General features: G+C 44.7%; 1 protein-coding gene across 1 annotated transcript in view; it reads right to left on the reverse strand.

Moving 5' to 3' along the window:
• Positions 1-3,611: 3,611 nt before the first annotated feature.
• The window catches only part of T265_11128 (hypothetical protein), a gene marked incomplete at both ends in the record, with an annotated part of 30,379 nt that continues 21,094 nt past the window's right edge, over positions 3,612-12,896 (reverse strand). The window contains one exon of the mRNA XM_009177702.1: positions 3,612-4,942. Coding sequence (XP_009175966.1) covers positions 3,612-4,942 — 1,331 coding nt within the window. The remainder of the gene's footprint in view (positions 4,943-12,896) is intronic.

The raw sequence follows: 12,896 nt of genomic DNA on the forward strand, positions 1-12,896 counted from the left end.
GAGAACACTCAGGTTAACTTTCGCTTGTCCAGTCCTTAACTCCGTCCCGTATGCGTGAATCCTCGTTCCCTTTTCAGTCTCCTAGATGTAATCCTGTAGACAAGGGTTCATTGAGTATGGGTTTTCCGTTTTGATTAACAAAATCTTCGATCCTGGGCTGAGTAACTAGAGCAGTACACATTTATTCTATAACATCGCATTTTATAACCACTTTAGTAAATCTAACTCCATATCCTGATGATTCCCCCATTCATTTGCTTCCTGTGCCCGTATACTTATTAGTCTTCACCTGTTTTTTTTACCTCCGTACCCGCTGTCCACCTTACCGAAAAGAGTGCCCCGTCCGGTGCTGCTTTACAAGCATGTGTGTGCTGCTGACCTACCTAACAGGATTGCGCACTTTTTGGCGCGATGAACGTGTTCGTTGTGTAGTTTATCTTTCTTATCTTATCTTATCTATCTTATCTTTGTGTAAACAGCACAGTGGACCTTTGAACTCGATTCGTACTTTTAATATTCGGGATCGTCAAACTTACGCGTGACTCAAAGTCCCGTATCCGGAACCTCAATACATTATTCATTAGTCTTCTATCATTCAAACGGTTTTTTAATAGTTTTTTACGGCTAGTCAGCGACAGTTTCATCTGTTATCCAAGTCGGTCGAATAGTGACACTATCGAAGCATGCAGTTTCAGTCCCATCAATAAAAAGAAGGTCCCGCTTTTCATACTTCTTGTGGCCCGCACGACTTACCGGGCCACCACTCAGCTCGAAGCTAACCCTGGAACAGTTGCTCAACTCACGAATTTTAGCTTACGCACTGCTCACCCTTACCTTGCACCTCTTCCTTAGTGATGCATTGCTTCATAAGGTGATTCACTAGAACGATGTATTCGCCATAGAAACTTCGTGTCGGTACATCTTTTTGGCCGGATGTACTGTCCAAAACCTCTTCCAAATTTCTGTCTACATGTTAGCCCCCTTTCTAGATGGAGCAGTTGTAATTTCACAAGAGCTTACTTTAGAATGCAATAACATTTTTCCAGAGTGAATCGCTACAGTTCCTGCATATTTTGGGCACTTTTTTCCAATATCTTTCCTCCATATGATAGCCGTGAGGGAAAAGTTAAGGAGAAATCAGAAGATCGAGGTAGCCATTCTATGGACACACCATGACTAGTACATCGGTCTGCCTTTTGTTTAGGAAATTACGAATCGCGCTCACTTCCGTTCATGAAATGATATTCTGCCTAACTTCGCAACAGGGCATTGTGGCACGAAGCATGAACATGGGATCTCTTAATGTGAAACAGATAACACTGAACCCCTACCTGTAAAACTTTCCCACCAAAGGTATGGTCCTGTCAAGTGACTTCCAAAGACCACAGTCCGAACCATTAGCTTCTGACGGTGAATGTACCGGTGGGGATTGACTTTCAGCGTTTTCTCTCGGACTCCAATTTACGAATGAGATGTAGTCCATCTGACACCGCGCAGTTCGGTGTTGAACGTCTGGGTCTACAGGCTATCTGAGATCCACATCCATACACTTACCTGTAAGTCCCGTACCTACAACACTGACAACAACTGGCTTTTGGATTTTCCGCATGTTTCTGTTAGTCACACTTTCTGACTCATCTATACTCTGAATGGATATCCTGGCTGTGATTCTGGTAACTGGGACTCAGTCCGAACGGCTGGTGATGAGTCTGAACTGTTCGGGAAACATCCCTAGTCGATTCCCACTGGGCCCTAGATCTGCCCGATGGCATGTATCGATCGTTTCGACTTCCAGTTGGTTGTGCACAGCAGCCACCTTCGCTCATCCGTAGTCCGGTAGAACCTAGTCAGTAAGTTAAAACCCTACCACCACTACCCCGATTATGATTTCACCGATTCAGTAGACCGATCATGAGAAGCGAACTCGAATAGTTGGCTCAATGACTCATCACCACTCCAGTGGCATGGATAACGGTGTTTTTCTATCCCGTTTAATTAGTCACTTTAAAACCACTTAAGTTCTCTTCCACATTCTGCATAAACATTGAAAGACAACTAAGACTTGAAAAACTAATAGCATTGACACATTTTGTAGATACTGTAATACGTTACCGGTCCTCGTTGATCTGTCATTGGTAGCCCAATTGATTCTGTGCACCCCGAAATACCTGGAACGTATTCGGGGAAGAAGTCATGTGTGGTGAAGAGATGTCTTGATCAAGTGGTTTTATCAAAAAATTGAGCTACACACCAATTGATTGCTGATCCAACTGGCCCTGTGGCGGATAAGGGACTGCTCAAGCAACTGGATTGGATTACGTATCCCGTCAGATTTCACTTGGTGACCCCGTATAACGCGCACCAAGTTAACCATTGATGCTGTATTACAGGCCGTTCGTAACCGTGCGAAAGCAGTGAGTATTCCGGTGACTGAGCGCAATGCTCCGGCATCGTAGAGGGGTGGTCAGTTCAGCTGTTCGTGTTGAGCTCACTGATCACGCCATGGTAAATGACGCTAACTTTCCTCTCAGACGAGGCGCAGTATGATTCACCTACCAGTTTGGTAGAAATCGCTGAGACGATGGGTCTTGACTCCTAACTGCATTCTAGAAATTGACAGCGGCCCTGGAAAATGACTAGCTGTCTCGACCTGACTAATATGGGGCGTCGTTAACTCTGCCATCAATGAAATATCTTCAGGATCCCAAGATGCACTTCTTTGCAGAGGGGTGACACCAGGTAATAAGAATTTACCTAAACATGGGGTAGAATTTTCCACTACACATTGTATTGAATGTTGTTGCATATCTGTGACTGTAGACCTGATTGATCTAAAATCAACATCTGCTTTCCACGTTATCAGGAAATATTCAACTAAACTTGAACGAGAATTGCTTAACTCAACGATACATCACTAAGTTGTAGTCCTCCGTGAAAAAGACAGCGATGATTACTACCAATTTGAGAACCACCAAATTATCGTCCGATGATTCGTCTGGATTGCCCTCGCTCTGAAATGTGGTACTATGTGTCTCTTCAGATCTACGTTGTCAGTTTATGTCTGTCTGTTCTCTTGTACATGGACCTCCAATTTAAAAATTTACCAAATCCCCATCTACCTTCTAACTTGTTTCACTGTAGTGGATGATGAGCTGTTTCTGAGAGAGTCCGCTTTATGGAGGACTTCTGTGGAAAGCATTACGTGCTTCCAAAATAGTTTTATCGATAGATACTTACTCAAGTGCCTTGTACCAGAAAAGATCCTATCACCATCTCGAACCATTCAGAAACTGGAATATTCAGAAAAATGCACTCTGTTTAATCATTTCGGACCCGGAAAATGGTACACACTACCGATCTGGCTATTATGAGGCGTGATCGACTTTGGGCTAAAAGAAACTGGCCTTGGGAAGTTTTACCAACCGCAAACCTGAATCTTTTGAACATAGTTTGCTTTTGATGAGTAATCTGTTCACTAGAGTTCGAGTAAACTTATGCGATGTAGTTATAAAATAAGTATGTACCCATCTGCTGTACAACATGCAATCTTGTCAACAACAACCTGAAACAACAGACATCAAGAGATATCGGAGATATTAGTGGAACCTGTTCTAGTTATTTTGGGTTATCGGATTCACAGGCATTGCCAGACCCATTAATCTGTAGAACAACATGTATGCACATTCCGGTCCTTCAAAAACACGCTGAAAACTTTCTGGGTCTACTTCCGTAATACAGTCGTCGTTGATGTCAAACCATCTACCAACTCGTACATCAGGTAGATTCCTCTCCGAAACGGTATTTAGCCTCAGATTCTCAGTGTCCAATTGAGCGGAGAGCACGCTACGTCCATTTTTTTCAGGAGTACGCTGAGCCTCATCCACAGGTATATGTTGACACTCCAGGTGACAGGAAGACTGTTCCTCCAAACTACTGTAGTGGATGGCTTTGAGGTGGGTGGTATCACGTATCGACCCAACCGGTACACTCATTTGCGGTAGATCCTGGCCTTTCGTGCGCTGCATAAATGGTATCGCATCCAAAGATCCGTAGCCAGGTGGTTGACTATCTAGATACATGATTCTCTCATTCGCTTTTTGAGCCCGATGGGTGCAGTGGCGGCCAAGGTCACTGTCTGTTTTGCTGGTATTTATTCGGCTAGTTGAGTGACTTCCTTGGGCTTCAAGACTAGGTGATCCATCAAACAGCTTAGAATGCCAAAGGGGTGAAGAAGAACGATGAGCAGTTGACGAATGCAGGCTTTCCATCCCCCTGTGTGCAATGGGAGAGGGAGATGTTGAAGATGAGGAAGAATGAGATGAAGTGTGCCTCCCAAGTGCGCTGTTATGCTGTGCTGCTTGTAGGGCTGGCAACGTATGTGATATACTACCTTCCGACAGAAGCCCCGTACTGTATGCACCGCAGTCTGTAAGTGTGGGGCTGTTGCGCGATTTTGATTGGACAGAACAGGGTGTCACGAGTGTATTGTGTTTATTACATCTTCTCCTGGACGCCGGTTTCAAGTTGCCGCTATCTCTATGGGCTGGTCGGGAACGTACGTTGTTCAGTTTCTTCACATCCAACGGCTGAACACGGCGAATGCTTACTGCATCCGTCATTTTCGCCTTTGAGATGTTCTGTCTTAAAGGGAAGTGAATGTTAGAAAGGTCTGGAATCCCCTTCTTGTTTCTCATGTCTTGACCAGGTCGATATGTTCCACGTTGGTTTTGATTTATCTTAGGTTTTCCGTGCTCCACAGAATCAGAAGTCTTCAGACGATCCCGGTTTACTTCAGATGAATGCGCATCTGTAGCCAAAGACTGTCGCATGTATGCAGCAAGAACAGAGGCAGTGTCCAACCTCAAATTGCTTGGAGCTTTTGACAGTAAAGCCCTGGATACGTAAGAGCCAAACGTGTCGATACATCTATAAAGCAAACACACTTGTGCCGGTAAAATAAGATAAAAACATCCGTGACCATAAGTAATTTGGAATTAAACAACACCACTTTCGAAATTCAAATGACTGACCAACCGTCTTTTATATGCTCGGTTTTCCAGAACCCACAGATAAGGTATATGAAACACATTCCGGATACGTAAACACTGAAGTAATTGAGAGCCCGCCAACAGAATCAAAATTTTGTCAACTTTTCAACAAAACGATAAATTATCCTTTCTACTCTCAACAGCTTACCATCCACACACTACCCCTGGAGTTTCAGGGTTGTAATGACAGAGTGATGTACAACGTTCAAACAAAAATCTGAATCGCCTCAATCTGGGGAGCACTTAGTGAATTTGGATGCATTTTGTCACCTTATTTCGAACCTCAAAGTTTATACCCTTGCCTCAGTATAACGTGTGCACGTTTCAGCTGGATTTGGTTTGGTTTAGCTCATAATTCTAATTTGTTAGTAGTCTGGTAAACTAAAAATAGTCAGCTAATTGTTCCTAACTCTTCACGACCCAAACAAAGGATACTGATCCACGAGCTTGGGGGTTTGCAAGTGAAAGTTTTAGAATAGGGGTGTCAGACCCGCTGTCACTCTAATTGCATTGCAGCCTCTATTCAAACAAGCGTCGTAAAACTTTTGTGGATTAGGTAAGGGGAACCATCTTCGCATCATTGTTGTACGTTTCTTGACCCACCTGAATGCCATCTTATTTGTGCATGTACCACAATAACTAAATTCAGTGAGGTGAGATAAGGTGAACATGGTAGCCACCATCCGGGTTCGCCTAGACTGATCGACCGCTCAGTGGATTTCGCGTCAAGAAAATTGACATCTCAGGGAAAATCACGCGGCAAGGTTAGCATCAAGTTGGTGAAACTTTCACCAAGCTTTCGAAAACTTTGACAAGCACAGAGGTAAAAGATTTTGTTGTTTTATTTTTCGCAGGTTGCTCTGAATATAGAATGTTCATAGTTTGTGCCTGTCGTTTAGACAGAAACAGGAGGCGGTTGTGCAGTTTGGAATCGAGCCTACAACAGTGGACAGCAGCAGTATCCCTTCAGGGCGAGTTAAAGGAAGGTGACGACGAATCAAAACTATCTCAGGTTCACATAGCCGGATTATCGATGAAACCATGTACCTCGACACGATGCTTTGAGAGTCACAGTCGTGTAGACTTCTAATCCCTTGCAGTTGAACTGGACCATAAATATATTCTTCAGTAAACTTGAGCCGTCGTTCAAGTTAACATGCCAGGGTGAGGTCAAATGATAACTCTGAGCAAATGCTTTTTTCCACAAACGAACCCAGACATCAGGCCGATACGAACGTATTTTATTTCATTAAAAATGCAAACTATACGAGAATGCAGGTGCACGAGGGCAGCGTAAGCTCCACACATCGCCTGTCAGTGGCAAGCAGGCATTTCACGAGCAGAAATATACTCTTGGCTAGCGTATAGATTAAGTAAACTTGCTCCTTTCTTCATAACCCCGGCGTCAAAAATAGTCTATTAAGTCTGGTAGCGCAAGGCGACCTTCAGCTTTCTTACCGGCTTCTGTTGACACCGGTAATGGATGAGATAGCTGTCGTGGATGAGTCGTACATGCATCAGAACGCCCCAGCTTGTCTGGAAGGAGCTTCAACGCAGGGCTTAGCGTCAGGATCCGTAGATATGGATAGATTATTTTATCTGAGTTAGCTGAGGTAAACAACCCACGTGTTGCCAGTCACCTTTAATTCACTCATCACTTTTCCGCGTTTGATTTTCATCGTCCCTACGATCTCTTAGTCCCTATCGGGTCTGCAGCCCCGTTCAGGGGCTGACAAACCGAAGGATACTGGAATATCCAGCACCAAAGGCGATGGCTGAGCCATGTGCTACGCCTGCCGAATCCTAGTCTTTTGAGACCGGTATCGCCCTCCATGTCTCCTTAAGGATGGCACAAAACTTCGAGGTAGACAAGTTGTGTTTAAGCAGGATGGTGTGAAGGAGAGTACGAGAGGTTTGAGTTCAGTTCAGTTTTATCGTCACAATCTGTGCACCGAAGTGCAGCGGTACCAGCTGCCACAGCCTCACTCATCGAGGATAAGGAGGGTAAGGAAATGAGAGCCACGAGTCGAGGGCAATAGCCCCGTTTGGGGAGTATGGGTGTTGCCAGTGTGATCCACTTTCCAAGATGGGGGCCTGCAATCGACCCCCTACGCTTTGCTGGGAGCATTGCAAAGGATGGCAGCTAATCGATCCCAACAAAGTTAGTGCTATTAGTTTCTTTCCAATTTTTTCAGCCCACACTTCATTCTATAAGTGAAGCCTATCTATGCTAAAAAACCTAGAAGCACTGCACAGCTGTTTAAGCCTTATCGGAAATCCTGTGCGGTAAGCATCTCACAAAACTCCGGGTAGTCTCGAACCTACAACATCCCAGTTTGTAGTTCGAACACTTAACCCTTCGGCGACGAACGGCTGATCATTGCCCTTAGACGAGCTACTCCGCCACTCATCCTTCACTCACGGAAACCACATTACATGGTCACGTACTGATTGACTAGTGACGATTTCTCAGATAGAAGTTTCACTCCCCCTGTGAAATTATCCTTTTCCGGATCCAATTATTGACTGATGGCAATGCGAGGAGATATGGCAATTTGCTGTTGAGATTTTGTCCTGTAAAGGAAGTCAATTTGTGCTACAAGGCGGAAAAGCACTGTACAGCACTTTCATCTTTGTTGGGATGAAAACGCACTAGGAAGAACACATCTCACGAAACTTCACCTCAGAGAAAGAATATTTCCACGAAATGAGTGAAACTTCTATCTCAGAAGTCGCAGATTGGCTTCACTTATAGGACGAAATATTAGCCAAAAAATACCAAACTTCACACTGCCATCAATCTTTCTAGATCGCCTAACTGAGTTTCTGCAGGTGTAAGGATCTCACAATACCTGAAGTAAGCTAGCATCGGGTACTTTCTCCACCCACAATTTCGCTGACAACTTTGAATCTTGAAATATAATTATATAATATATATTACACTATAATATATTACATATTAACATAATATATATGATATATTACGATATTACATGTGTAACTTTGTGATTATATCTGAGTGAAGCGTCAATATCAAAGCTTTTGTTGAAGTATTTGAGAGTGATGATGGTGTTATGAGCATCTGACCAGGCTAACTGGGACTCAGTCAACCCAGTAGTCGAGAACCGGTGAGTTGTAAGGAGACAAGTCTATATGCTGAAGTGAGTACCGATAAAGAAACTCCGAAAACTGTTCATGTGCGGATTACAACCCACTATCATGTACCAGAATTTAAAAAGTGCCGTGCCGGATGGAAAAGCGATCCAACACACTGATGATTTCACTAAATGCAAGAGTGAAGAAAATTTTTTTCGACACCAGCGGCTTCGGCGTTGGACAAGCCTGTGGGCTACAGCAGACAGCATGACACCAGGAACGCCCACAGAAACAATCAAATTAGATGCTTAAGTAGTGGTTCTAATGTATAACCTTGGGCTCTGGTAAATAGTCATCTGGAAACTTTTTTTTGCCCTTCAGGTAAAATATGGGTCCCCAGTGTGCACACTACCAATACTGATGACTGGATGCCACTATCTCCTTACCAAGTGTGGGGTATTCACACACGAACCAACCTACCCGGTGTACATGTCAGGCTTGTGTATTTTCCACGACATTTTTCCAGCCATTTCCTCAGAATAATGAGACTGTACCATGTTGAAGTTTGTCTTCCAAGAATAATCTGCAACAGCGTCTTAGCCTTCTCAGCGTGTAGTAAGGTTCTCTATGTTTCCCGTGTTGCAATAAGCGTACCACCACCTGCCATCTGGACTGTTTGTACCAGTTGCTTGAAGGTGAGGTCGAGTCCATAAACTATGCAACTAGTAGACAGACTGAACGGTACTGATTTAGAAGGTCTGATGCCTTCAACATCCTAGAATTGAAGTAACTCACTGCTCTGAAACTGAGGACCGCTACTGGGAATATAATTTCCTGGCAAAGCATCCTTGGATAGAACTAGCGAGGCAAGTTGATCACATTTGTCGCATCAACCTTACTACAGAAGGCTGAGAGCCGTCTACCATAGAAGGTGTTATAGGGCATGTTCCTATTTCGCTAGTGGAGGCACAACGTTAGTTGTGATTCAATATTGAATGTTAGTAGCTCATGTTGTTCGCTGAGCTTAGTAATTTGATTCCAAACGTTTCAACACCAATCGAGTTCACATCATGAGTGCGTTGTTAGGGAGCGGAGTGATGGTTTGGTGGTTGTGCGTTGAGTAGTGTTGCCTGTTTCTTTATATACATGCTGCTAGCCGGGATAGACTTTCGATCACCGTAAGTTGTTTGGTCAGAAGATCCCATTGGTTTCTCTGTTATCTTGTGTCCTGGTTCATCGATGCCCACGTGACCCCTGAGCTTAGCACCCCCGTCCTCGTACTCTGATAGACGCTGGTGTGACCTCTGTTTTTGACACTTCCGAGTCCCGGCTTGTGACCCTTATTGATCTGACTCCAAGGCCTTCCTTGTTTCTCTGGTTGTGAATCCTGTCAGGGCGCGCCCAGACAGAAGAAAAAGCACGTGTGCAGAGAGTGACGCATCCCCAAGGTCACCATCGGTTCGACACGTCCGGAAAGTAGGTGAGTTGGCGGCTCCCACGAAACACGGCTCTCACCAAACGGCTTAGCAACACACGACCAGCGTAGTGGGCCTGAGTGTTGACGACCGGAACACCACCATTGGCTATATGGAGCGAACAAGTGAATGACCATATTTGGCCGTTTAGTCATCCTATATATTTACGCAGATGCTCTGTACGTTTTGTCCTGGCAATACAGCCGTGTCCGCAGTCCTATGTCTTCTCCCTATCGCGTAGTCTGGCAGGCTCAGTGCAGGCGTAACCCATAGCTCGGCCACCACTGCACAATACAGCAAATCCGATATTCGGTTCTCCTTGAGTATTCCGGTTGAGATGTTGGTCCTTCGCACTTAGTGGTCCGTAAATAGGATGGAGCTCCGTGGAGTGGTCCCGGAAACTCCCTTCCGTGTGCCAAAGTTTTTGCGTTTTCCAGATTGGCCTTCTTGGTCCTCGTGCGTGGATATCAAGGATAGGAGGTTATGTCTCCTGACAGCCGCGTTGTGCTCCTCTGTTCGTGTGCATAACTCCCTCCCGGTCTGTCTAATATAGAGTTTGTTCCAGCCGTTGCAGTTGATTTGGTATATAACATTGTTCCTCTTGGTTTTGTCTCGGTCGTCCTTCGGTCTTGGGATAAGTTTCAACTTGCAACAACAAGAACAAGCCACCAGACGGGTAGTTCTGCCCTACATGAAGAATATATCGCAACTCTTAACCAGATTACCAGCTCAAAAAGGAATCCTCTTGGCCCAAAAACTGAATGCCACTCTAAGGAAACTAGCTTGTTCATCGGACCTTTTCCAGCTCAAATCTCCATACAGGCTGTTCAATCGGGCGTCTTTTTCCCCTGACTAGTTCAAAGCCAGCAACAAAGGTAATACGGACTGACACAGACATTAGGGATGCTCAACTTGAAAAATCGCGGTGAACAAAAGACACTCACAAGTTTGATCTTACCTCACGTCGAAAACCATACGTTGAAGAAATTCAGTTGTTGTTACCGCAAGCAAGCATTCTTTGGAGCAATCCTGCCTTCTGGACTTACCCAATGTTTTTCTCAAATGAGGTAAGTGTACAGGAAGCGTAGATATGGCAAATACCAACATCACTACTTAGTTCACAGTACTGGCAACGGCAGTGAGCGGCAGCTGTGGGTCATTGTGAGTCAACAGAGGGTCATAGATAAGCCTTTAATCGCGGTGTATGGAGGCTTGATCACAATAGACTAACCGAACTTTTGGGAGATCTTATTGTGAAAGACAACTCAGTGGCAGCAGTGTGTTGTGTAGAGATGGTAGAACTTCACTGAGACCGAGAAGTTATCAGTGTGTTTTCTTGAGGGTTGGTGTGTCCTGGGTATAGTGGATATTTTCTAAATCTGGTTGATAATCGTCAGACTCAAAGATAAGACCATTCACTAGCTCCACGGGGGGAAGTACTGCATTTCCCTTAATACGGCTGAAAACAGTAACCCTGGTTTAGTTGCAACGACAAATGGATACGACCACAGGAGTTCCCAGTATTACGGTCTCTGATGAACGCGTCATTCAGGTAAACGACATTGCCTCGTATTTGAGGTAATAGCACGTCCACAACTTCCCGAAAGGTAACTGAGATAACCCTGAAACCAAATGATAACCAGCTGCACCCCAATCGATCACGACAGCCGTTGCTGCTGAAAGATTCTGGGGATCCTCCAGCAACATAAGTAAGCGTCAATCATATCCAGTTTAGCGACGGACACCGGCAGAGGACTGCAATGTAACCCCAGTGAAACACTGATCCTGGTTGATATTTAAGTACAAATTCAAAAATATCCGTCATGCATGTTGACAAAGACAACTGGAAAGGTCCAGGCGGAATAGGATACTGGTCGCAGAGCACTCAGTCCATCTAAAAGTTTGGCTCCGTCATTAATCAGTGGCACCGATCTTTTCGGATGAGAGGCTCGCCTGCCTCCAAGTGACGCAGATAGCACTGCTACGACATGGAAAGAGACATTAAGGACACTCTCGAAAACATCCGTACAATATCAGCGATCCATCCTCGAGCATCAGCATCAGCAGTAGCATCCATAGGAAAAACGATCAAGATTAAGGTGCATTAAAATAAGTACATCTGAGCACCATGTGGCTGTAAGGTGACATCAGTGGGATCAACCTAGCATCCATACTTAAGCCCAATGCATGAAAACTGGGATCGGTTGCGTGCTGTCCTGCGGAGTTTCTAACCACGTGGACGTAGCATCACGCGGGCTGCAGCCAGTAACGTGCGAAGATCTCTCATCACTCATTTTTACAACAGCCTCTTCCATTTCACGATGCGACGACATGACCTTTTGCTAACAATCGCTCGGAACACAAGACAACGCTTCTTCGTTAGACAATGGTTTGGCGTGTGTAGTTCATGCATCCTGGTAAATTTAATCTGTTACCGTAATCAGTCAGATTAATTTCCGAATCCCCACTTACGCTCCACTTCATTGCTGAGTTGCTGCAGTCAACTTAGTTTACTGTGGAGACACGGGTGATCAACAACATGAAGAGGCCCAGAGTCCTCGGATCGGAGGTGCCGGGTTCCACAACCATAGAGTAAGACCGTTCTCACATTTGCCTTGTGTACGCGAAACCTTTGGCTTCAGTCAAGTTCAGTCAAATGACTCAGGTTGGTGCAAATGGTTCGCGCCTTGACTAAACGCGCAATAACTTTCTCTCAAAGTATACTCATGACCTATGCAGTTGTCAAGATACGTAACCAGATCAACAAACCCAAGCTCTTCATTTCAGAGAAACAGAAGGAGATGAAGGACCTTGGAGTAAAACATTGTACTGTGAATGTGCAAAGGTGCCGAAACATGGGGTCAGCTCCGATATTCTAGTTAAAGTACTTTGTGCGGACAAGCAATAGTCAAACAAAACGATATCACCGCAAAATTCAAATCCATTATTCTCTCCCTAGACGTGATTCTGTTACCTAGAATCGCGGTGACTCGGAGCGTGCACTCAATGATGACGTCGATGACAAAAATGAGCAAGAATGGAGAGAGGGGAGAAACCTGACAGACTCCATTAACTGTCAGGAAGCTTGTGAATAGATCATTGTACACCATCACTTGATAGGAGTTATGGGAATAAAGGAAATGAAGAGCTTTCAAAAACTTCAATAGCACCCCATCCCCTCTGAACAATAATATTTATAGGAGCCAGTCCAGCCACCAAGCCGAATGTTCCCTAAAAGTTGAGGAAAGCTACGATTGTTTGTCGGCCTTATAAATGG

The sequence above is a fragment of the Opisthorchis viverrini genome (assembly GCF_000715545.1).
Source record: "Opisthorchis viverrini unplaced genomic scaffold opera_v5_449, whole genome shotgun sequence".
In the NCBI taxonomy this organism is placed as follows: Eukaryota; Metazoa; Platyhelminthes; class Trematoda; order Opisthorchiida; family Opisthorchiidae; genus Opisthorchis; species Opisthorchis viverrini.